This window comes from Spinacia oleracea, chromosome 5 (genome assembly GCF_020520425.1).
Source record: "Spinacia oleracea cultivar Varoflay chromosome 5, BTI_SOV_V1, whole genome shotgun sequence".
Classification (NCBI taxonomy): Eukaryota; Viridiplantae; Streptophyta; class Magnoliopsida; order Caryophyllales; family Amaranthaceae; genus Spinacia; species Spinacia oleracea.
This window is the reverse complement of record NC_079491.1, coordinates 63383421-63409614: the sequence shown is the minus strand read 5'-3', so window position 1 is coordinate 63409614 and position 26194 is coordinate 63383421. Positions and strand designations below refer to the sequence as shown.

The 26194-nt window shown below is 32.9% G+C and overlaps 4 protein-coding genes across 4 annotated transcripts; 2 read left to right on the top strand and 2 right to left on the bottom strand.

Annotated features, from left to right (window-relative positions):
• The first annotated feature begins 2342 nt into the window (after positions 1-2342).
• Positions 2343-11133, top strand: LOC130461562 (uncharacterized). The gene is made up of 9 exons (XM_056829709.1): positions 2343-2954; positions 3037-3071; positions 3160-3207; positions 3507-3587; positions 7045-7198; positions 7678-7733; positions 8081-8966; positions 9420-9668; positions 10237-11133. The coding sequence occupies exons 2-9, from the start codon at positions 3037-3039 to the stop codon at positions 11131-11133; spliced, it is 2406 nt and encodes an 801-aa protein (XP_056685687.1). The 5' UTR covers positions 2343-2954.
• A 1720-nt stretch (positions 11134-12853) lies between these two features.
• LOC130460684 (uncharacterized) lies at positions 12854-13833 on the top strand. Its single transcript, XM_056828090.1, has 3 exons — positions 12854-12901; positions 13087-13290; positions 13685-13833. Exons 1-3 carry the CDS (start codon positions 12860-12862, stop codon positions 13805-13807), a joined length of 369 nt encoding a protein of 122 aa, XP_056684068.1. The 5' UTR covers positions 12854-12859; the 3' UTR covers positions 13808-13833.
• A 1281-nt stretch (positions 13834-15114) lies between these two features.
• On the bottom strand, positions 15115-21875 carry LOC130461561 (protein FAR-RED IMPAIRED RESPONSE 1-like). Its single transcript, XM_056829708.1, has 6 exons — positions 21832-21875; positions 20601-21486; positions 19898-20146; positions 19024-19336; positions 16805-17687; positions 15115-16579 (listed from the first exon to the last, which is right to left on the bottom strand). Exons 1-6 carry the CDS (start codon positions 21873-21875, stop codon positions 15115-15117), a joined length of 3840 nt encoding a protein of 1279 aa, XP_056685686.1.
• On the bottom strand, positions 21799-24759 carry LOC130461560 (uncharacterized). Its single transcript, XM_056829707.1, has 5 exons — positions 24725-24759; positions 24589-24636; positions 24209-24289; positions 22362-22478; positions 21799-22061 (listed from the first exon to the last, which is right to left on the bottom strand). The coding sequence occupies exons 1-5, from the start codon at positions 24757-24759 to the stop codon at positions 21899-21901; spliced, it is 444 nt and encodes a 147-aa protein (XP_056685685.1). The 3' UTR covers positions 21799-21898.
• Positions 24760-26194: the final 1435 nt, after the last annotated feature.

The window sequence follows — 26194 nt, the reverse complement described above, 5'->3', positions numbered from 1 at the left end:
GTGAAAAGTTGGATAAATATAATAATATATATGAAAAACGTAAGATAAATGTGTAAAAAGGTGGCTGAGCATAAGAAAATATAATTTGAATAAAGTAAGAGAAAGTGTGTAAAAAATTGTGAATGTTGTGGGATAAAAGGGACAAAATAGTAAAATTTCATGTCCAAAAATAGAACAAAGTACAATGTAAATAATATTATAAAAAGACTAAAACGAAAAATGTAAAGATGATTTTAAATGGGATAATAAGGTATTAAAAGTTGTCAATAATTAACTACCTAACTTTCTACAGAGTAACAATTAAAGTCAATTACTACATGATCGACCATTCACAATGAACTGTTGTTTACTTCTTTTAAAGTAACGATAATTCCCTTTTTTGTTCTCGATTTATTTATTTATTAAATTAAGCACGGATGCACAGATCTACCATGCTAATCGAATAATAGATTTCATCATTTTTTAATATTTATGATAGAAATTAGTATTATACCTATTTTACAACTAAAATTTCCCCTTTATCTTTTAAGTCAATGTCCATATGTTTTATTACCCTTGTCCTCTAGTGTAAATGAATAACAAACTTTGCCTACATCATTATATTGTTGATAGTTTGAACAATATACTTAAGTTTTTGAGAGTGATGGATAGCTCGATCAGTTAGTTAGAACTTCCATCCCGATTTCAGGTGATCCTGGGATCGATTCTCATCCCCGCTTTTGTGGCTCATTTGCACACACATATATATATATATATATATATATATATATATATATATATATATATATATATATATATATATATATATATATATATATATATATATATATATATACTTAAGTTTTATTTAATATAGTTCCATCCTATCTTTAATCTCAGGGAAATCTTTATCTTAAAATATGATCTTACATTTAGTTTGTTACTCCATACATTTTACCCTTATTCTTTTAGTTATGTCGTGGCCGTTGTGTTGCATCACGGCCATCACATATATAAAATTGAGTTGTAACATAAGAAACATTATACGGATTTTTCATGAAATGCCCCTGAGGTTTGTCTTAATGCACCAAATACCCCTAAACTTTCCAAAATGCACCAAATACCCCTAAGGTTTGATATAAATACACAAAATGCCCCAAATGACTATTTTCCGTTACTCCGTTAACTTATCCGTTAACTTTAACTTTAATTTAATTTAATTTTTCTCTTTTCCTTTTAATTTCTTCTTTTTTCATTTGTTTTTCTCTCTCCCCCCTTCCTTTTTCCCTGTTAAAAATGGCAGCCAATTTTTCTGGGTTGGAAGCACCATGACAGCTCTTCTCTTCCTCACCACCACCACACACCGCCATGCTAACCCCTTCTCTTCCTCACCACCACCACCCCACACCGCCACCGCCAGACAAACACATACATCGATTTTCCTCTCTCAAAATCCAGATCCCAAAAAATTGATCCCCAAATCAGTAATGGGGGATTTTAATCAACCATTGTTGCTAGTTGCCTTGACCGTAACGGAGGGGGAAGTGAGGGGAAGGGAAACGACGCCGGCGAGGAAGGCGAAGTGGAGTTTGGTGGCGGCGGCAGTGGGGAATGAGGAAGGTGGGGGAAGTGAGGGGGAGGGAAACGCGGGTTTGGTGGTGGCGACAGCAGTGGGTAAGGTGGGGGAGGGGAGGGAAACGCCGCCGGTGAGGAAGGGGGAGTGGGGTTTGATGGTGGTGGCATGGCGGTGGTGGGGTTTGGTGGTGGCGGCATGGCTGCATTCTCTCTCCTCTAATTCGTTGATTCTGTGAGGATGGAGGTGGTTGCAAGGATGGAGCTATGGTTGGTGTTGATAATGGAGAGAGAGGAATTAGGGGTTTGACATGGTGGTGGTGGGACTTGAGGAGACAGAACAAAGGCAACAACAAGGTTGGAATGGAGAATCCAAATTTTTTTGGGGTAATTGGTTTTTTCAGATAATAGTTAATTAATTTAATTAAGGATTAATTAATTTAATTAAGGATTAGTTAATGTAATTAAGGTTAATTAATATAATTAAAGGTTAATTAATGTAATTAAGGGTTAATTAATATAATTAAGGGTTAATGTTAGGATAAATAAAGAAAACGGTTTATTAAGGGCAAAAATGTAAACATACGCTAACGGGGACTTAACGTCCGTTAGCCTTGTGGGCATTTTGTGTATTTATACTAAATCTCGGGGGTATTTGGTGCATTTTGGAAAGTTTAAGGGTATTTGGTGCATTAACACAAACCTCAGGGGCATTTCATGAAAAATCCGAACATTATATACTACATATACATAAGAATATTTACATAATCTACCGGTCTATAAAATATGGAACCAATGCAATGTTATATAATACTTAAGCAATAGTTTAAAATATGTTACATAAAAATATGAAATCCATAATTAAGTTCGCTTGACATAGGACAATAATAGAAAACATTCACCCTTTATATTAATTACCAAAGTACGTATTTTATGCGTAACACAATTACCTCTTTTTTATTTTCATAGAACATTTTCGATATAGTTCGAGATAGGTTACGGAATTCCTATGTAGACTATAATTTTCTCGCAATGTCCGTGCTACTACAATTTAGCCTAATTTAATTATATATATATATAGGGAAGAGATCCTGTGAAAATAGGTCCCTATGTGAGTATACTACTTTATATGAGAATGAATCTAATCCGTAGGATTAGATTCAATCTAATGGCTAGGATTAAATGTGAGCAAACCCATCCACCTTCCCCATTAAAAGCCACGTCTCTATCACTAAACCCCACCCACTTTCTCTCTCTAAAACCTTTCCTCTTCTTTCTCTCTCCCGTTCGAGACTCTCTCTGTTCTCCCTCACGATTTTCTCTCTCCTCTCGCGAAAACCGCCATCGCAGCTCCAAAAACGGCCGATCAACGTCCTTCGCCGCCGGTGTATTGCAGATTTAAGGTAAATTCGAGTTCAATAGTTCTACATTTCTTCTCTCCTTCTACAATTTTTTCTAATTTTAACCTAATTTTTTCAATTGAAGATGACTGGAGTACGAAACCAATACGAACGACGAAGGTAAGCGAATTTGTAACCTAATTTCGAACTTCGTTCGTAGTATATATACATTAATTGAAGATAATTTTTGTTAAATTTCGATTTTCAGCAAACACAAACACGACAAACAAGCAACAAATCCAGTCGATACTGAAGAGTAAGAATTCGGTGCTTTAATTGTAGCGAATTTTATTTATTAATTCCGTAATTTTTGTAATTTTTTCGTTATTTTCGGAATTATTTTTGTAATTTTTAGTCTGCGAATTTTTGTATGTTTCTAGCGATGTTGATATTTTTTATGAATTTTTATTAACCTCATCCTATATTATTCTGAAATTTTTTAATGAATTTTCAGTATTTTTTAAAAGAAATTAATTTGTAATTTTTTGAATTATTTTGAGAATTTTAAGATATTTTCAACATTTTTTGATATTTTTGATTTGAAATTTTAAACAGAAGGAATAAGAATGAACGCGCCAAAGAAACGGAGCCAGTTGTCCCGCAATCACTTCTGAACGACATCATGAACAATTTAGAGTAATACTTTATACTCTCAATACTTTAGAACATGAAGGTTAAGAATGTAGAACATCATAGATCATTGTGTAGAACATCATAGAAATTGGGTGCTTCTTGTTCTAGTTGAAGATATATCATGTTTGTTTGATGATAATATTGAGTAATACTGTTTTTCTATATAAGTTTTACTTCTTGATTTATATGTTTTCATCTACATAATGTTTCCAAATGCTTTCTAATTGCTCCTATCATCCAATGTTTAGGAATAATGGGGTGGTTTAATTGCCATAGTTTTCCTTTTGATATTGTTGTTTGTTGGAGTTAATTGCTCCAAACTTGACTTATTTATAACATTGTTAATCAGAAAAGCTTGGTGTTGATTCCCCGGTAGTTATAATGATGGATTTGAGGTTTTGTTATGGCGGTGATGATACTGCATTGTTGAAAGACTCAAAATAGAGCGGAGAGGCTGAGCCTAGGGGTATTATTAGGGTCTTAACAATATATTTGGCACTCCATTTGTTAGTTGCAATATTAGAGTCAATTTTCATTAGTTTTATAGAGCCGAATTTGTTGCGAGTGAGCCATTTATACGAAGGCATGTTACTAGTTGTGACTGGCTGTGTATGAAGGCCTGTAGGTGCTTCTTTGTTCCTTTGTTCATCAAGGATTGATAGTAATAAGATTGAGATGTTATCCCCGATTGAATAATGTGTAGGATTACTAGGATATCAGTTTTCCAGATTTGAAGAAGAAGCTGCAAATTTGATAAATGAATATAAACTTGGCTATGGTCCTCTACCCACTTTCTTGTGGCCTATTTAGCTATCTCGATTCATGAAAAATAACCTTTGATTTTGAAGTTTTTGTGTTGCTGAGGAGTATTAAGTCATCATATTTTCTATTTTAGTATTGTTTTTGGGAGGTACATTCCTTGTGTTGCTGAATTTTGGCCTTGTTGCAAGGTGTGTGATTAGTATTTTATTTTAAGCTATTCGACGTCTATTTTCTCAACTCGGTCCCCGTCTTTGCCCAATTTTTTTGTCTTTTCCCTTCAAAATGGTTGTTCTATCTCCTATTTTCTTGTCTCTCTTTCAGCTTATTCCTTTTTAATATTCCCTCCATTTCCCTATTCTAACCTTGGTCTCGCATATATTCATAAATTCATCTCTTCTCTCAAAAGGAGTCAAAACCTACTACCTCTCCTCAGTCTTTGTCAAGCTGGTATCAGGAAGTCAGGGACTACTACACTAACCATGATGTTGCTAGTGTCTTACAAAAAATGAATAGGTATATGAGGATGCTATATTTTAGAGAATTTCTGTCAAGGGAAAGGAATTTTCTTGCTAAGCATGGGATAACTGTAGCGGATACAAAATGCTAAGTTTGAGGAATGTAAAGTAGTTTTATGTTGAAGTGAATTGGCTGAGAATTTATAAAGAACTTACCATCTCCTCTTTTCCTTTAATATTTTTCTCGTTTTCTTCTCGCCTCTCACCCCTCCCTTCTACAGTTCTACTATGTTCGTATGTCAATAATAGAGTCCAAGTTTTGTTTTCACTATAGCTGCTGCCTGTTTGTAAAAAAATCCATACATCACCTTGACTACTGCTACATACAATTCATTACTGCCATGTTTACTTTATAGGCAAAACCAAGGTCATTTCAGCTTTTAGTGGTTGGGAAAGAAAAAAATGTTTGCTCTATTTGCTGTTGCTGGACTAAAGTGAAACCTCTAAATATGCAGATAAATCAGGCTCATAAACCTCTAAATATGCCGCCATTAATATTAAGTAGGCTCATAAATCAGTTGCTGATTCTCAAGTTCATTCATTCATGACCATCATATTGACCAACAACAATCACCTAATTTATTGATATTGATCTTTCTTCAAAAGGATAGGAGATATAGCTGGCGGAGAAAGGGGCTGGGGGTAGGGGGTAGGGACAACAGAACACTGGGATCATTGAGAAAGCTCTCTTTGATATGCAGCCAATTCGTTCTAATGAGTATTTTAAACGATAGTTAGAACAATGATTATTTTATAATCAATGAGTATGTTAGTTTTAATGAGTCTTTATTTATCTATTAAAATATTTCAATGAGACAAGTTTTACGATATTTGGGAATCAGTTAAGACTGATTGACTATCTGATCATCTGATGGCATTCTTGGCCAAATTCAACTAACGTGGGATCGTGCTTAAGAGCATGAGTTCAATAGCTAAGACAGTTGGTTAACAAGAGACTCCATCATTGCTAACAGGGCCCTGTAAAAAGCTCGATATCTCACCTACCAATGCCCCGGTTCTTCTTGGACTAATACATCTTATCCTAATTAACTAGATCTTCCCCTAGATTGTAATGGAATTGGTGGGAAAGGAAAAGAAGATACAGTGTGGACTTTTTTGGAAAGTTGATTACATAAAGTCCTTGCATAACTAACCAACAAGGGATTCTATCCAGTTGTTACCTAGTAAACCAAGAAAAGGAATATTCATCCTGTCTCTTCCCTTCCCTTCTATTTATCCTTTCCAGCCTTTATTAAAATAAAACTACCTTTAAATGAATGTCAAAGTGAGCTTGTGTTTTGATTATAATTGAAAAGATACTGCATCAGATGTAGTTTGGTGATGACAAATGTGTTCTGCATAAAGCCAGTAAGATTGAATTATGTAGTTGTATGGTTTTAACTGTTAATGTGCGAGTGTATATATCTTCATGACACTTAAGCCCTGTGAGGGGGTAATAAAACATTAGTTGAATTGCATAATTTAAGATACACTGCTTCTTGTTTTTCAACCAATTTCCTAGTTATGAGCATTCTAGGTTAAGAATGTAGAACATCATAGATCATTGTGTAGAACATCATAGATCAATTTGAAAGCTAGCTAGTGTAATCATAATTGCATATGTTCTAAATATGAGTGCAAATGTTCTGAATTTGAAAGCTAACTAGTGTAATCATACTAGTTAATACATCACTACAACAAACAATATTCTGAATTGTTCAACGTGTTCGAATTATCTTGATTGGATTAGATTGGATGTAGACATGTGTATGAATCCTTGCTCTTTTGCTTCTTATGATCTCTTCTCCATGGTTTTTTACAAAGTTGTGGTGTTCTGTTGACTCGACTATTCAATGGTAAACATTTATTGCTTTGTTGATGATGTATGTTAATTGGTAACCTTGATAATAGACAAGGTTAAATGCATGTCCAATTGTCTGAAACAATGTTGATTGACAACTATTTGGAAAGAGAGCATATCAGTTTAATGGGGTTAGCAAACAGGATTTACCGCTTTGCTATAGTACCATGGGAGATTGATTTGTGCAGAAGATTGATTTGTGCAGAAGATTCCCAAATCAATTTACAGAACATATAGGGTCACTTATTAGAACATATAAATTCAATTGTTAAAATATTTATACCTATTTAAAAAAGAACTAATTTTGTTTCATATGTTGCAGGGATCCCGAACATCACACCAATCAAGAAACTGAAGTTAACACCAATGAAAAAAGCAATGATAATGGAAACCAAGAACAAGAGTCTGATCTCACTCAAGGACGGAAAGAGACTGTCAGGTTTCAGACAAAACATAATCTCTCAAATAGAAAACTGGTAGATTAATTAGACTTGAAATCAATAACATGTATGTTGAATGTATCTAATTTTTGTCCAAAGATTGGTATTCATGTGACATGACAACAAAATGACAATCCCGTACTAGGTTGAAAGACTTATTAGAACACCTAGCTTAATTGATTAGAACATATGGAACAATTTACAGAACATATAGGTTCACTTATTAGAACATATAAATTCAATTGTTAAAATATTTATACCTATTTAAAAAAGAACTAATTTTGTTTCATATGTTGCAGGGACCCCGAAGATCACACCAATCAAGAAACTGAAGTTAACACCAATGAAAAAAGCAATGATAATGGAAACCAAGAACAAGAGTCTAATCTCACTAAAGGACGGAAAGAGACTGTCAGGTTTAAGACAAAACATAATCTCTCAAATAGAAAACAAGTAGATTAATTAGACTTGAATCAATAACATGTATGTTGAATGTATCTGATTTTTGTCCAAAGATTGGTATTCATGTGTATCAATATGCAATAAGCTGGGACCTACTAAACTTTTCTATGTTTTTTATATATAATTTGTACCATACCCATTCCCAAAATGGTTTTTAAGATTCTAATAATAGTTATAATCTGTGTTCATGTTGCGATGTTCCTATATTGTTGTTTTGTTTTGTAGTTCTATGACTTAAGTAGTTTTCAAGGTTTAATCCAAAATAAATTCTAAACATCACCTCTCACTATGCTAGAACATATAGCTTAACTGCTTAGAACATTTAGCTTAACTGATTAGAACATATAAGAATAACGTACAGAACATATAGATTCACTTGTTAGAACATATAAATTCAATTGTTAGAACATATAAACATATTTATAACATTAAGTTAATTTGTTTCATGTGTTGCAGGGAAACCGAAACTCAAACCAATGCAGAAACTGAACCTATCATCAATGAAGAAACCAATGCCAATGTAAACAAAGAACAAGAGGAAGTGAATCAGAAGAATGACAAAAGAAGGAAACATATTGCAAAAAGGAAACAAGGGAATGAAATTGTTGTTAGAGATGTCAAGAAGCACAAGTCTGCAATTGTTGTGCACTTGGGATCAAAAGACTGTGTAGAAGTGGATAACAAATCAAAACCGGTGGAGAAGAAAAAGGCTAGACTTTTGGTACAAAGAATACCACCAAATTGGTTCATGGCACTTATTCCTAAAATTCCGAGACAACACAGAGCTGCCATTAGGAAAATAGGCTTTGGTGCCTTCCTTGATTTAGATATTGGTGCCCATAAGTCTGCGTTTTCTGCTGAACTTGTAACAAGCTTAGACGCCAACAGAGTTAATTTGGTGATGGATAATAAAGAAGAAATAGATATTCAGTTGAAAGACATACACCTTGTGTACGGGCTTCCAATAGGAGGAAGGAAAATAGTGGAACCGAAGAAGGAAGAAGATGAAGAATGGGTTTCATTTCTGAGAACATGGAGGGGATTCTTTAACATGGAAAGTGGAAGTCCATACCTGTCAAAAGTATTGGATAGGTTGAATGAGTTATGTGAAAAAGACTTGTGTGATGAATTTTTATGGCATTTCGTGGTGTGTGTAGTGAATACTTGTATATGCTCAACATCAAGACCGGAAGTGGCATACAAGTTTCTGTATAGCTGCATGGACATACAGAAAATTCATGAATTAGACTGGTGCCATTACACTTTTGTAAATATGAAGATAGCTGCTGAAAAATGGAAAGGAGGAAATGCTTATTTCACTGGACCATTGCCTTTCTTACTGGTATGTACACTGCCCATAACATATAGTTTAAAAGTATAGAACAATTATGTTAACTGGTTAGAACACATACTTAAATGTTTAGAACATATTCTTTTTCTGCTTAGAATATATATCTTAAGTTGCAGAACATATTCCTCAATAGGTTAGAACATGTTAAATAATTTGTTAGAACATATTGATTAAGTTGTTAGAACATATTGATAAAGTTGTTAGAACATATAATTTTAATTGGTAGAATATCAATCTACAATGAAACATTTACTTAATTGAAATAGCCTATGAATTTGCTAGTTTGATCTTAAAGTCTTAAACTTGCTTGATTATTACAGATTAGGATTAAAAGTTGCCCTTCTTTGTTTTGAAAGTCGCTCTGCTTTTAGCAAAGAGTTTTGTCATTGCGTATGTCTTAATTACTTGAAGCAAAATATTTATAAATATTCAAACTCTATACAGATTACATATTTTGACCGGTTGCAAAGGGAGAAGATTGTGCAACCAAGAGAGTTCCCTCTCCTTTCAGTCTGGAACAGTGAGAGGATAGAAGAAAGAATGAAGATTGAAAACAAGAGGGGCTTTGGAAAGGGGGTTGTGCTCAAAAGAATAGCTTATGAAGGATTACCAGAAGAACAAGTTGAAGAACACATATACCAGAAAGATCCTCACTTGCAAGCAGGCTCATCAACTTCATCCTACAACATTATGGTAAGTAACTGGAAACATAGAATTTAAATACTTACCATGCAAGTTAGTACACATGGTTAGAATATTCAGAACATATTACTTAACTAGTTAGAACATATTGTTTGGTGATTCCAACATAATTGTTTTACCATAGAACAAGATAGTCTCTGGTTATGATTCTAGAATGCATTGCCGTCTATGAGATTTTGTATTTTCCATTTTCCATTTTTCTCACCCTTGATTGATGGTAATTGGTAATTTAGAACATATACAGTAACATGTTAGAACATATAGGAGTAATTAATAGAACATTTGGATTAAATACTTACAACATATTACTTAACTAGTTAGAACATATACAATAACAGGTTAGAACATGTAGGTTTAATTATTAGAACAATTAGATGAAATACTTAGAATAAAGTGTATTGGTTGTTGGAACTTATATTAAATGAATTCAAAAAATAGTTTTAGCACAGTTCCGAACATTGAATACATTCCTTAGAACATATTATAGAATATTTAGAACAAATAGACTTAATTCTTAGAACATATATCTAATTGATGAATCTGTTTTACTTGAATGAAGGGCTTTCTGGACAAATTTGGGGATTTGGCTAAGGCACTGGCTTCAAATATCAACGAGATGTATGTTATGGTAGATAAAGCATCTGACCTTTTCAAAGAAGGCGATACAGCAGAGGAACTGAAAAGGCTGGTCGATAATATTTGGAGCAAGTACACAAATAAGCCAACTGAGCCAATTCTGCCCGAAGCACAAGAAAAAGTCAAGAGTCCTTCAGTTCTTAGCCAGTACAAACAAATGTTTGATGAACCTGGATTCATTGAGGAATTGGACGTGGTAATGGCTAAGGCATGGGAAGATTACCAAGAGAGAATAGGTATGAGTAAGAAATTTGTCAAGCCACGTCCAACAAAAAAGAAAAAGAAGGCAAGAGATGAATCTGATATATTAGGCTTCAAATTGTTGACCCAAAGCCAAACCGATGAAGAAGAAGAGCAACCCCTCCCATTTGCTACAACAACGACACACATCTTTGTTCAAGAATCAGAATCACCAGAATCACCAGTGATCCTTAGTGATATTCCATCTTCATCTGCATTAAAGCCAACAGAAGTGATTTCTCTCGACAGTGCTGAATCGTTTGAAAATATGGATTTGGATTTGGACTTGGATCTGGCATTTGGAGTTCAAAAATCCTTGGAAAATGCAGCAAACAATGTCAAAAGCCAAGAACCAACAGACACAGAAAATGCAACAAACAAGCCAAGTTCGGGTAAAGATGATGACCCTAAGGAAAGAGCGTCTGATGTTGTTCCAACAGAGGCTACTTTGGGTAACAATGATCAGCAAATGGGAACAGAAACTACTAAAACACCAACTGGTTTAGATATTGATGGAAAGCAAGCTGGTTCGCCAAAATATGAGGAGCCAAAACAGAAAATAGATGAGCAGGAGGGGTAATTACACATAATTTATTGTAATTCCTATTTTGGAAAAACCGTGAAACAATGAAATAATTGTATTTTGGTATTTTGATGGATTAGAACAATTATTATTTTCAGAATTGTTTAAAGATTCGAATGCTTAATGTTTTTTAGAACACAAAGTGTTATGATTTAGAACACCAACTTTGATTTTATTATATATTTGTGTGATAATTTGTACAGGGGAAATGATGAAAGTAGAAAGAGTCAAAGATGCATTGAGAAGCTCCCGCAATATTTAAGATCGCCTTTCATGGTCAAACATGATGCAGCGTTCAAGAGAGTAGATGTTGCTAAAAGAAGGATGGCTGATTATGCATTTGCTGAAGGACCAATTGAGTAAGTTATAAATTTTCACTTTCATTATTAAGATTTTATATATTATTTGAATTCAGAAGTTTATCTTTGTGAATTCAGAACTTTATATGTGTGAAGTCAGAACTTTATCTTTGTGAATTCAGAATATTTACCTAGTTGAATTAGAACAATTACTATGTTAAGTCAGAACTTTATCTTTGTGAATTCAGAATATTTACCTAGTTGAATTAGAACAATTACTAAGTTAAGTCAGAACATTCACATTTTGTGCATTCCATAGTTTTTGAATTCAGAACTTTATCTTTGTGAATTCAGAACTTTATCTTTGTGAATTCAGAATATTTACCTAGTTGAATTAGAACAATTACTAAGTTAAGTCAGAACATTGACATTTTGTGCATTCCATAGTTTTTGAATTCAGAACTTTAACTTTGTGAATTCAGAACTTTATCTTTGTGAATTCAGAACATTTACCTAGTTGAATTAGAACAATTACTAAGTTAAGTCAGAACATTGACATTTTGTGCATTCCATAGTTTTTGAATTCAGAACTTTATCTTTGTGAATTCAGAACTTTATCTTTAGGAATTCAGAACATTTACCTAGTTGAATTAGAACAATTACTAAGTTAAGTCAGAACATTCACATTTTGTGCATTCCATAGTTTTTGAATTCAGAACTTTATCTTTGTGAATTCAAAACATTTACCTAGTTGAATTAGAACAATTACTTTCCTGATTCAGAACATCTAACTTTTAATTTTATTTCTCAAAAATTGATATAATATTTGTGTTTTTGTTGAATGAAGTGAGCTTTTGTACAACGATAAGCTAAACAAAATCACAAGAGAAGAAATGAAAAGTCTTGCGGGCGAAAATCATATGCTCAACAATATAGCTGATGCATGGGCATACCTTTTAAATGTTGAAAACAGAAGGCGAGGTGTAGGAACAGAAAGTAGATTTTTCTTCAGCACAAAGCCATATGTAAGTTAATACATATAAAATGATGTCTAAATTAAAATTCGAGTAGCACTTTTTTTTGACAAATATTTAAACATTTTCAGCTCATCTTATGCAAAGATAAGTACTTTCTTTCGAGTATCAAGTTCAGTGAAAGATATCCTGCTTTGTTTAAACGAATGGATGAAGAACTAGCACATGCTAAAGTAACAAGCTTGCAAAGAGTTCAATTGGTATGATTCTAATTATGTGTGACAGTGTTGACGTAATATTATACTACTTTCACAAACAGCAACATAACTCTAAACATTAAATTTTCAGGTGTTTTTTCCGATAGTTAATGGTGGTCATTACTATCTATTGTGCATTAACTTCATGAATGGCAGTTTGGACGTGATTGACAACCGATGCATTACACCCCCTATGACGTATTTGGGAAAATACAAGAATGAACCAAGAAATATGGTACGCTTTCTATCTAAATCTGTGTTAAAGTGATGACATAGATTTTAACTAACTAATTATTGTCAGAACAAAATTTTCCAAATTCAGAACATATAGAAAGAATATTTAGAACATTGTGCTACAAATTCAGAACATATTCCTAAACTTCAGAAAAAATAATGTTTCTCACTTTGACAATTTCACAGTTGAAAGGCTTCGCAGAATATTATTTTGCAAGACACAATGGAGGAAACAAAAGTTCTGTAACTGATTTCAAAACAAGAAACCTGAATATGAAATGGAAAAGCAACGCCAATTATGATGATTGTGGAGTGTTTTTGCTGAAGCACATGGAAACTTATTATGGAGAGAGTGCAAAGGAATGGAATCCGGGACTGGAAAAAGACAACGTAAGTGTTTAAAATTTAAATTTAATGCTAAGCCTCATGAGTTTAGAACATTGGAATACACTCAAAACATATACTTGGTTATACAGAACATGTTCCTTAACTAGTTAGAACATATACTTGTTGATACAGAACATGTTCAACTTGTTAGAACATATACCGTAACAGGTTAGAACATGTAGGATTAATTATTAGAACAATTAGATGAAATGCTTAGAACAAAGTGTATTGATTGTTAGAACTTATATTAAATGAGTTCAGAAAATATTTAGAACATATTATTGAATTTGTTAGAACATATAGGGTTAGTTATTAGAACAATTGGATTAAATGCTTAAAACAAAGTGTATTTAACATCTATTTTTTTGTTCTAACCTTCAAATTGATGTCATTGCAGTTTGAGCAAATGAAGAGATTGAGAGTTGAATATTGTGGAAAGTTATTGGCGCACAAAGAGAATGATGAACATCATACAATGATTTCAAAATCAAGAACATGGGCACTAGAAAACAAAATTTGAGGAAATTGTAATAGCTAGTTGTAGATCAATGCTAGAAACATGTAGCTTACATGTAGCATCAAATTTCATACTTGTTATAAATAGGTTGTGTTGAAGATGTAGCTTAAATGCTTAGAATTTTTGGCTTTCTTGTTAGAACATATTTCTGAAGTGGTTAGAACATTTATGTGAATTTCTTGTTAGTATTATAAATACTATGAGTATTAGCATAATTAGTTGAAAAATGTGAGAATTAGCATTATCAAAATTTAGTATTATCGATATTTAGTATTGTCAAACTAAATATTCAATGCAATGACTTTGTTTCATAATTTGTTGTTATCCTTGATTTAATTAATGCAAATAGAAACAAGTCTATTGAACAAATAAAATATATTCCAATAATTTTTAATCCTTTCTTGTTGAACGTGATTCGGAACAAATATTATGTTATTTCAAAACGTATGGTAAGTTGACTTAGAGAATTTACATTTTGTGCACTAACTTTTAACTTTTTTAAGAACTAAGAACTTTTTAAATTAAGAACTTTGTCTCTTTGAATTCAGAACATTTACTTAGTTGAATTAGAACAATTACTTTACTTACTCATAACATCGAACTTTTAACTTTATTTCTTAAAATTTGGTTTAGTGTTTGTATTGTAGATGAATGAAGTGAACTTTTGTACAACGATAAGCTAAAATGAGAAGTCATGCGGGCGAAAATAATAATATCAACAATATCGCTGATGCATGGGGATACCTTTTAATTGTTGAAAACAATAGTTAAGCAAAAGGAACATAAAGTATATTTTTCAGAGCCATGAAAAAACTATATAGATATACATTGTTCATGGAAAATATGACAATGTCCAAAAACGTAACACAAAAAAAAAAACTATAAAAAAATAACACTTCAAAAAGTGAGAGGATCTATGTGGCGATGGTGAATGATGAAATTGTGTATTCTTTGGCGAGAAGCTTTTAATGACAATTCTGAAAAAAAAAAACAAAACAAATTGTGTCAAGGGAACTAAATAATGAATAAAAAGCATCATTGAAATTAAAACATTATAATTCTATAGTTTAGAACATTATGTATATTGTGTAGAACATAGTGCACAGTTTCCTGGAACATGCAGTTTTAAGTGTAGTACATGATATAGATTGGTTAGAACAATATGAATATTGTGTAGAACAGAATGCAGAATTCCCTAAAACATATAGTGATAAGTTTAGAACATCATGTATATTAATTAGAATATATGATAATTTATTCAGAACATCAAGGTAATAGAACTTTTTACATCCAAACCATGTTATAAAAACTTATAACTTACAATTTTCTTTCACTTTATGTGGGCAATTCCGGATATCATGGTAACCAAGCTCTCCACAACCTCTACATAACCTTTTCTTCTTTTGGCTTAGCTCAATTGCCTTTTCCTTGTCACCTTTCAATCGTTTGTCACTACCTGTACCTGGAACATGAACCCCCGTGCCTTTGTTCTTTGAAATTTTAGGCGGCTTAACCACAATTTCAGTAGGAAGGGTAGCTCCAATCAGTAGCTCGATGTCTGTTGCTTTGCTAGGAGAACCATTGTTTTCATGATTGTTAGAACTCTTCTTAGCTTCCAAGTTTAACCTTAAACCTTTTAAATTCTTCACAAGATCAGTAAGATCTTCTTCATTACCCTGAGCCAAACTCACACATGTGTGAATTTCTGACCATAACTCATTTAACATTCTTTTACAATCAACAAAGTTAACACATGCCTCCAAGATATTTCCTTCTAAATTAAAAATTGGCGTTTTAGTTGCCAAACTAGTCCACCTATTTAGCACATAAGCATCAGGAATATACTCAATCATCTTTGCCTTCCACACCCAAACCATGTGCCTACAAGGAATCCCTAACCTCTCAAACATCTTGCACATACACTTACTATCTAGGTTAGCCGGGTTAAAACTAACATCGAACTTTCTTATTCTACATCCTTCTCTAATGGTAAAGATTTCAAACCCATTTTCTTTCTTGTACTCCTCAAGTCCACAGTGAAAGCAACCAATCTCGAGCTCCTCTTGAAAATCATAAAAGACTGAAACAGTGTAGATTTTAGAAGCATGTTTCTCTAATGCAAAGGAAGTCTTACATTCTGGATGCTTATGTTTAGAATCATTGTCAAATTGACCTTGAGTATGTCTTTGAGCATCCAATGCACTCTCAAATCTCATGTAAAACTCTACTAGAGTGAGATGGGGATTGGTAATCTTTGTATAAAAATTGTTCTCACTCTCTGACCTTGATGTAGTCCTCATGATACCACATAGAAACGAATCACTAAAGTATGCTGGGATCCACATTTGACGCTTCTCATACAACTGCTTCAACCACTCATGGTCTTGAAGCTTGAACTCAGCAAGAACCTTTCCCCATTTCTCTTCAAATTCTGTTGGCGCAATCTCTTCACTCCAAACACATTTGCAAATTTTATTAAGAAACTCAGTATCTTGCGTAATCTGACGGCCGACTTTCTCAGGCATTTTTTTCATTATATGCCACATACAAAACCTATGCTCAGCGGTCTGAAACACTTTAGGAATAGCTATTTTCATTGCCGGATCTTCATCCGTAATCAAACAAGCTGGCTCATTACCTCCCATTGCCTTGAGGAAAGTTCTAAAACCCCACTCAAAAGACACGATGTCCTCATGGGCTATTAAAGCAGCACCAAAAGTAACACACTTCTTGTGGTGATCAACTCCAGTAAATGGGCCAAATATCATATTATACCTAAAAACAAATTTCAGAACATTCAGTATAATGTTCAGAACATATGAATAGTTATATAGAACATGCTGAATAATATTTAGAACATATGTACAGTTATTAGAACAAGATAACCATGCATTCAGAACTTGATGAGTAATGTTTAAAACATGCAGATTTTAACTTAGAACATCATGAATATTATGTAGAACAAAATTTAGATGAATTCAGAACATGACAAGAAATTACCTATTTGTTTGAAATGTGGTGTCAAAAGAAACCATATCACCAAAGAGTGCATAATTCTTTCTACATATAGGATCTGCCCAAAAAGCTTTACAAAGTTGCTCGTCTTCATCCACCTCATAGTCAAAGAAAAATGCACTCCATAACAACTTCTTGTTCTGAAAGTTATTCACAAACATTTGGGCATCCGATCCTTCAATGTAAGCCTTCAAATCTCTATGAAATTTTTTGAAATCTTGCTTGGATGCACCAACGTTATCATACGATCCAACTAACTCCTTCATCAATCTAAAAGTCTTAACCGGACCAATGTTCACCTTCGAATTATCAATAATCATCTTCTTATGAAGAATATTCATTTTCCTACCCGCTTTCTGAAATTTTAGACAACCCGGGGTGTAAAGAGGATGAACATGTGGCTCTCGGAATTCAGTCACCACATAAAAACCTTCATTTTTATACTTCATAACCATCCGAGCCTTGCAACCAACACGAGTAACTAGCCTTCTTCGAGGTATAGGTACTTTATCTTCATTACCTTCCCCTTTTTTAACATTTGGCATGCCTCCAACCTTAACTATTGCCTTTTCTTTGAAACCAGCCTTGTTGCATAAACAATACTGAAAAGCAATAACGTCTAGTGCCTTCCTTTTTGTAGCAGTAGATTTCCTCATCACAAAACCAGCAGCTTTTGAATATGCTTTATAAAATGAAATACCCTCTTCGACACTCATAAATTTCATCCCTACAACAGGTTTTAACTCATCAGAACAACATGGAATCCATTCTCTCGTTCCCCCTAGACTTAATATAGGAATTACTTCAGGAGTAACAGCCACATTTGAATTAGAACAACTTGCATATTGTTCATTATCCACGACAGAATCTAGAAAAAAATAACAAAAAAATAATTCAGAACATGTATAAAGTTTACATAGAACATTGGGTTAAAAGTGGAGAACAATGTAAGAATAATTCAGAACATCAGAAAGAATGTGACAGGAAAATAGAGAACTATACAAAACCCTAGAAGCAAGTATTACTCAAAACAATTTAAACGACTATGCAGAAGATATAATGCAATCATTCACATCATCAAAAACAATTTACAACTTGCAGTTCATTAGAGGTGAACATTATTCACAACATGATCAAAAAAAGAATTAAAAAACAATTCAGAACATGTATAATATGTACATAGAACATTGGATTACAAATGCAGAACATTTATAGCGATTATTCAGAACGTTAACAAATCAGACACAATAATAAGAAAACTCACTTGATTCCGTCAATGATGAGGACGAACTATGATGAAATTCTGATGCCATTGCTCGAAAGAATACTGATCTGTAAATCAAAAACTACATGATTGAATAAAAATTTGAACACATAAATTAAAAACACAAATTGAAAGGAACAAATAGATAATCAAAAATCTAAAATATATAACAAATGCAAATCAAAAATCAAAATAAAAAACAAATCAGAATATCAAACACAAAACAAAAACAACTCACCAAATATGAGTGCAATTTGGTAATAAAAAACAACTCACAAATTCAAATTATAAAAGCAGCTCACGAAATTCAGCAAATAAAGAATTCGATAATCAACAATTAATAATTTCAATTCAATACTAATGGAATTGGAATAAATAATCAAAACTAGGTCAGAAATTGGGAAATTATCAAGCAAAATACACAAATCAAAATTGCGAAAATTGATAAAAAATACCTTGAAATAATCAAGTAGATGAATGTATTCGAGAATTGAATTGAATTCTGAAGCGAATTTAGAGATGAATTGGACCGTGATTAAAGTGCTGTAATGGCGGCAGCATAAAAGAATTTACGTGAAAAAAGAGAGAGAAAGCAGAGAGAGAAAGCAGAGAGAGAAAGCAGAGATTAGAGAGAGAAACTAATTACGTGAAAACTGAATTTTATGGGCTGAATATATCTTAAAAGAATTTACCAAATTGCCATTAATAATCCTTCATTTCAGGCTGTTAGATTAGAGATGATTCAAGGGTCAAGATCTATTCTCACATAGGATTGTGTTCTCACATAAAGGAGGTGTTCTCACGAGAGCCTTCCTCTATATATATATATATATATATATATATATATATATATATATATATATATATATATATATATATATATATATATATATATATATATATATATATATATATATAGTTCCCATACCTATTCTCATACCTATTCTCTCTTGGTAATCTTCCCATGCCTTAGCCATTACCACGTCCAATTCCTCAATGAATCCAGGTTCATCAAACATTTGTTTGTCCTGGCTAAGAACTGAAGGACTCTTGACTTTTTCTTGTGCTTCGGGCAAAATTGGCTCCGTTGGCTTATTTGTGTACTTGCTCCAAATATTATCGACCAGCCTTTTCAGTTCCTCTGCTGTATCGCCTTCTTTGAAAAGGTCAGATGCTTTATCTACCATAACATACATCTCGTTGATATTTGAAGCCAGTGCCTTAGCCAAATCCCCAAATTTGTCCAGAAAGCCCTTCATTCAAGTAAAACAGATTCATTAATTAGATATATGTTCTAAGAATTAAGTCTATTTGTTCTAAATATTCTATAATATGTTCTAAGGAATGTATTCAATGTTCGGAACTGTGCTAAAACTATTTTTTGAATTCATTTAATATAAGTTCCAACAACCAATACACTTTGTTCTAAGTATTTCATCTAATTGTTCTAATAATTAAACCTACATGTTCTAACCTGTTATTGTATATGTTCTAACTAGTTAAGTAATATGTTGTAAGTATTTAATCCAAATGTTCTATTAATTACTCCTATATGTTCTAACATGTTACTGTATATGTTCTAAATTACCAATTACCATCAATCAAGGGTGAGAAAAATGGAAAATACAAAATCTCATAGACGGCAATGCATTCTAGAATCATAACCAGAGACTATCTTGTTCTATGGTAAAACAATTATGTTGGAATCACCAAACAATATGTTCTAACTAGTTAAGTAATATGTTCTGTATATTCTAACCATGTGTACTAACTTGCATGGTAAGTATTTAAATTCTATGTTTCCAGTTACTTACCATAATGTTGTAGGATGAAGTTGATGAGCCTGCTTGCAAGTGAGGATCTTTCTGGTATATGTGTTCTTCAACTTGTTCTTCTGGTAATCCTTCATAAGCTATTCTTTTGAGCACAACCCCCTTTCCAAAGCCCCTCTTGTTTTCAATCTTCATTCTTTCTTCTATCCTCTCACTGTTCCAGACTGAAAGGAGAGGGAACTCTCTTGGTTGCACAATCTTCTCCCTTTGCAACCGGTCAAAATATGTAATCTGTATAGAGTTTGAATATTTATAAATATTTTTCTTCAAGTAATTAAGACATACGCAATGACAAAAATCTTTGCTAAAAGCAGAGCGACTTTCAAAACAAAGAAGGGCAACTTTTAATCCTAATCTGTAATAATCAAGCAAGTTTAAGACTTTAAGATCAAACTAGCAAATTCATAGGCTATTTCAATTAAGTAAATGTTTCATTGTAGATTGATATTCTACCAATTAAAATTATATGTTCTAACAACTTTATCAATATGTTCTAACAACTTAATCAATATGTTCTAACAAAATTATTTAACATGTTCTAACCTATTGAGGAATATGTTCTGCAACTTAAGATATATATTCTAAGCAGAAAAAGAATATGTTCTAAACATTTAAGTATGTGTTCTAACCAGTTAACATAATTGTTCTATACTTTTAAACTATATGTTATGGGCAGTGTACATACCAGTAAGAAAGGCAATGGTCCAGTGAAATAAGCATTTCCTCCTTTCCATTTTTCAGCAGCTATCTTCATATTTACAAAAGTGTAATGGCACCAGTCTAATTCATGAATTTTCTGTATGTCCATGCAGCTATACAGAAACTTGTATGCCACTTCCGGTCTTGATGTTGAACATATACAAGTATTCACTACACACACCACGAAATGCCATAAAAATTCATCACACAAGTCTTTTTCACATAACTCATTCAACCTATCTAATACTTTTGACAGGTATGGACTTCCACTTTCCATGTTAAAGAATCCCCTCCATGTTCTCAGAAATGAAACCCATTCTTCATCTTCTTCCTTCTTCGGTTCCACTATTTTCCTTCCTCCTATTGGAAGCCCGTACACAAGGTGTATGTCTTTCAACTGAATATCTATTTCTTCTTTATTATCCATCACCAAATTAACTCTGTTGGCGTCAAAGCTTGTTACAAGTTCAGCAGAAAACGCAGACTTATGGGCACCAATATCTAAATCAAGGAAGGCACCAAAGCCTATTTTCCTAATGGCAGCTCTGTGTTGTCTCGGAATTTTAGGAATAAGTGCCATGAACCAATTTGGTGGTATTCTTTGGACCAAAAGTCTAGCCTTTTTCTTCTCCACCGGTTTTGATTTGTTATCCACTTCTACACAGTCTTTTGATCCCGAGTGCACAACAACTGCAGACTTGTGCTTCTTGACATCTCTAACAACAATTTCATTCCCTTGTTTCCTTTTTGCAATATGTTTCCTTCTTTTGTCATTCTTCTGATTCACTTCCTCTTGTTCTTTATTTACATTGGCATTGGTTTCTTCATTGATGATAGGTTCAGTTTCTGCATTGGTTTGAGTTTCGGTTTCCCTGCAACACATGAAACAAATTAACTTAATGTTATAAATATGTTTATATGTTCTAACAATTGAATTTATATGTTCTAACAAGTGAATCTATATGTTCTGTACGTTATTCTTATATGTTCTAGCACAGTGAGAGGTGATGTTTAGAATTTATTTTGGATTAAACCTTGAAAACTACTTAAGTCATAGAACTACAAAACAAAACAACAATATAGGAACATCGCAACATGAACACAGATTATAACTATTATTAGAATCTTAAAAACCATTTTGGGAATGGGTATGGTACAAATTATATATAAAAAACATAGAAAAGTTTAGTAGGTCCCAGCTTATTGCATATTGATACACATGAATACCAATCTTTGGACAAAAATCAGATACATTCAACATACATGTTATTGATTCAAGTCTAATTAATCTACTTGTTTTCTATTTGAGAGATTATGTTTTGTCTTAAACCTGACAGTCTCTTTCCGTCCTTTAGTGAGATTAGACTCTTGTTCTTGGTTTCCATTATCATTGCTTTTTTCATTGGTGTTAACTTCAGTTTCTTGATTGGTGTGATCTTCGGGATCCCTGCAATATATGAAACAAAATTAGTTCTTTTTTAAATAGGTATAAATATTTGAACAATTGAATTTATATGTTCTAATAAGTGAACCTATATGTTCTGTAAATTGTTCCATATGTTCTAATCAATTAAGCTAGGTGTTCTAATAAGTCTTTCAACCTAGTACGGGATTGTCATTTTGTTGTCATGTCACATGAATACCAATCTTTGGACAAAAATTAGATACATTCAACATACATGTTATTGATTTCAAGTCTAATTAATCTACCAGTTTTCTATTTGAGAGATTATGTTTTGTCTTAAACCTGACAGTCTCTTTCCGTCCTTGAGTGAGATCAGACTCTTGTTCTTGGTTTCCATTATCATTGCTTTTTTCATTGGTGTTAACTTCAGTTTCTTGATTGGTGTGATGTTCGGGATCCCTGCAAAATATGAAACAAAATTAGTTCTTTTTTAAAAAGGTATAAATATTTTAACAATTGAATTTATATGTTCTAATAAGTGACCCTATATGTTCTGTAAATTGATTTGGGAATCTTCTGCACAAATCAATCTTCTGCACAAATCAATCTCCCATGGTACTATAGCAAAGCGGTAAATCCTGTTTGCTAACCCCATTAAACTGATATGCTCTCTTTCCAAATAGTTGTCAATCAACATTGTTTCAGACAATTGGACATGCATTTAACCTTGTCTATTATCAAGGTTACCAATTAACATACATCATCAACAAGAAAATTCTCAGCCAATTCACTTCAACATAAAACTACTTTACATTCCTCAAACTTATCATTTTGTATCCGCTACAGTTATCCCATGCTTAGCAAGAAAATTCCTTTCCCTTGACAGAAATTCTCTAAAATATAGCATCCTCATATACCTATTCATTTTTTGTAAGACACTAGCAACATCATGGTTAGTGTAGTAGTCCCTGACTTCCTGATACCAGCTTGACAAAGACTGAGGAGAGGTAGTAGGTTTTGACTCCTTTTGAGAGAAGAGATGAATTTATGAATATATGCGAGACCAAGGTTAGAATAGGGAAATGGAGGGAATATTAAAAAGGAATAAGCTGAAAGAGAGACAAGAAAATAGGAGATAGAACAACCATTTTGAAGGGAAAAGACAAAAAAATTGGGCAAAGACAGGGACCGAGTTGAGAAAATAGACGTCGAATAGCTTAAAATAAAATACTAATCACACACCTTGCAACAAGGCCAAAATTCAGCAACACAAGGAATGTACCTCCCAAAAACAATACTAAAATAGAAAATATGATGACTTAATACTCCTCAGCAACACAAAAACTTCAAAATCAAAGGTTATTTTTCATGAATCAAGATAGCTAAATAGGCCACAAGAAAGTGGGTAGAGGACCATAGCCAAGTTTATATTCATTTATCAAATTTGCAGCTTCTTCTTCAAATCTGGAAAACTGATATCCTAGTAATCCTACACATTATTCAATCGGGGATAACATCTCAATCTTATTACTATCAATCCTTGATGAACAAAGGAACAAAGAAGCACCTACAGTCCTTCATACACAGCCAGTCACAACTAGTAACATGCCTTCGTATAAATGGCTCACTCGCAACAAATTCGGCTCTATAAAACTAATGAAAATTGACTCTAATATTGCAACTAACAAATGGAGTGCCAAATATATTGTTAAGACCCTAATAATACCCCTAGGCTCAGCCTCTCCGCTCTATTTTGAGTCTTTCAACAATGCAGTATCATCACCGCCATAACAAAACCTCAAATCCATCATTATAACTACCGGGGAATCAACACCAAGCTTTTCTGATTAACAATGTTATAAATAAGTCAAGTTTGGAGCAATTAACTCCAACAAACAACAATATCAAAAGGAAAACTATGGCAATTAAACCACCCCATTATTCCTAAACATTGGATGATAGGAGCAATTAGAAAGCATTTGGAAACATTATGTAGATGAAAACATATAAATCAAGAAGTAAAACTTATATAGAAAAACAGTATTACTCAATATTATCATCAAACAAACATGATATATCTTCAACTAGAACAAGAAGCACCCAATTTCTATGATGTTCTACACAATGATCTATGATGTTCTACATTCTTAACCTTCATGTTCTAAAGTATTGAGAGTATAAAGTATTACTCTAAATTGTTCATGATGTCGTTCAGAAGTGATTGCGGGACAACTGGCTCCGTTTCTTTGGCGCGTTCATTCTTATTCCTTCTGTTTAAAATTTCAAATCAAAAATATCAAAAAATGTTGAAAATATCTTAAAATTCTCAAAATAATTCAAAAAATTACAAATTAATTTCTTTTAAAAAATACTGAAAATTCATAAAAAAATTTCAGAATAATATAGGATGATGTTAATAAAAATTCATAAAAAATATCAACATCGCTAGAAACATACAAAAATTCGCAGACTAAAAATTACAAAAATAATTCCGAAAATTACGAAAAAATTACAAAAATTACGGAATTAATAAATAAAATTCGCTACAATTAAAGCACCGAATTCTTACTCTTCAGTATCGACTGGATTTGTTGCTTGTTTGTCGTGTTTGTGTTTGCTGAAAATCGAAATTTAACAAAAATTATCTTCAATTAATGTATATATACTACGAACGAAGTTCGACATTAGGTTACAAATTCGCTTACCTTCGTCGTTCGTATTGGTTTCGTACTCCAGTCATCTTCAATTGAAAAAATTAGGTTAAAATTAGAAAAAATTGTAGAAGGAGAGAAGAAATGTAGAACTATTGAACTCGAATTTACCTTAAATCTGCAATACACCGGTGGCGAAGGACGTTGATCGGCCGTTTTTGAAGCTGCGATGGCGGTTTTCGCGAGAGGAGAGAGAAAATCGTGAGGGAGAATAGAGAGAGTCTCGAACGGGAGAGAGAAAGAAGAGGAAAGGTTTTAGAGAGAGAAAGTGGGTGGGGTTTAGTGATAGAGACGTGGCTTTTAATGGGGAAGGTGGATGGGTTTGCTCACATTTAATCCTAGCCATTAGATTGAATCTAATCCTACGGATTAGATTCATTCTCATATAAAGTAGTATACTCACATAGGAACCTAATAAATATATATATATATATATATATATATATATATAGGATTATTATTATTATTGTTGACATGTGCTAAAAGAAAAAAACTGAAAAAAGGTTTACAAAAAGAAATAAGAAATTTAAATGCTTCCTTAGGAAGATCATGTGCTTGCTAGACTATGTCGCGGTCAGAGATGTAGATACCACACCAGTCAAAGGTCTTCCCTAATTGTCTAATCTCGTTGATCGTCCATAAATTTGCACATCCTAAACATTCGGGAGCTGATACAGTTACACTGGGTGTAACTGGGGCCCAGGTACACTGCAAGCTTGTTGGTCCAAGTAGGCAAAGAGGAATTCAGTTTTAGGGGGAAAAGCAATTGGTTTTAGGGGGAAAATTTTTCACTGATTGCGCCATTTAGGGATGCTAAGCGGGAAATAATGCGCCCTTTGCTTCCCCTAATTTTATCCCGCCCATATATCAAAGTAATTAAAAAAAAAAAAAACCATAATATACCAATTTCAAAAACCCAACGGTAAGATTTTAATACCCTAAATCACTCTTAAAAAAAATTAGGCAAAGCTGGACTCATGTTATCTAGCTTGCCACAAATAAAAACACAAAGGAGAGTTTTTAGCAGAACTGTAGAACTGCTACATGGTGATTCAGCTTCGAAATTCAGCTTCGAGATCCCGCATCGAAGATAATGTAAGTTTTTAGTTCAAGTGATTTTGTCAAATCTAGCTCATAAATTCCTGAAAAAAACAATGGTATATGAATGTGTTTTTAATGGTAATTAAATTTGTTTGAATTGATGATAAGTTGTAGTTGCTTGATATTGATGAATCATACTTTGTTGTTGGTGAGAACGTAGATCTGAACGACGGAGATAACTAGGCGTTTTTCTTTGATAATTTCAACAAATTCTATATTTACGTAGTATTAAGAACGTTATAAGTTGTATGCTACCCCATATGGTTAAACAATAAATTGTTAGTTTATTATAAATTTCCTTGTATATATTATGTTTGTATGTTTTATATATAAATACCGTGCCAGATAATTCGGTGTATGGCA

Coding starts and splice junctions, on each gene's coding strand:
- LOC130461562 (XM_056829709.1), top strand. CDS start 3,037: ATGACTGGAGTACGAAACCAATACGAACGACGAAG. Junction 7,199..7,677: donor ATCTCTCAAATAGAAAACTG/GTAGATTAATTA, acceptor TTTTGTCCAAAG/ATTGGTATTCATGTGTATCA. Junction 7,734..8,080: donor GACCTACTAAACTTTTCTAT/GTTTTTTATATA, acceptor CATGTGTTGCAG/GGAAACCGAAACTCAAACCA.
- LOC130460684 (XM_056828090.1), top strand. CDS start 12,860: ATGACGTATTTGGGAAAATACAAGAATGAACCAAGAAATATG. Junction 12,902..13,086: donor AGAATGAACCAAGAAATATG/GTACGCTTTCTA, acceptor ACAATTTCACAG/TTGAAAGGCTTCGCAGAATA. Junction 13,291..13,684: donor CGGGACTGGAAAAAGACAAC/GTAAGTGTTTAA, acceptor ATGTCATTGCAG/TTTGAGCAAATGAAGAGATT.
- LOC130461561 (XM_056829708.1), bottom strand. CDS start 21,875: ATGTTGAATGTATCTGATTTTTGTCCAAAGATTGGTATTCATGT. Junction 21,487..21,831: donor CCAAAGATTGGTATTCATGT/GTATCAATATGC, acceptor CATGTGTTGCAG/GGAAACCGAAACTCAAACCA. Junction 20,147..20,600: donor GACCATTGCCTTTCTTACTG/GTATGTACACTG, acceptor AACTCTATACAG/ATTACATATTTTGACCGGTT.
- LOC130461560 (XM_056829707.1), bottom strand. CDS start 24,759: ATGACTGGAGTACGAAACCAATACGAACGACGAAG. Junction 24,290..24,588: donor AATCCAGTCGATACTGAAGA/GTAAGAATTCGG, acceptor AATTTTAAACAG/AAGGAATAAGAATGAACGCG. Junction 22,062..22,361: donor GGACGGAAAGAGACTGTCAG/GTTTAAGACAAA, acceptor CATATATTGCAG/GGATCCCGAAGATCACACCA.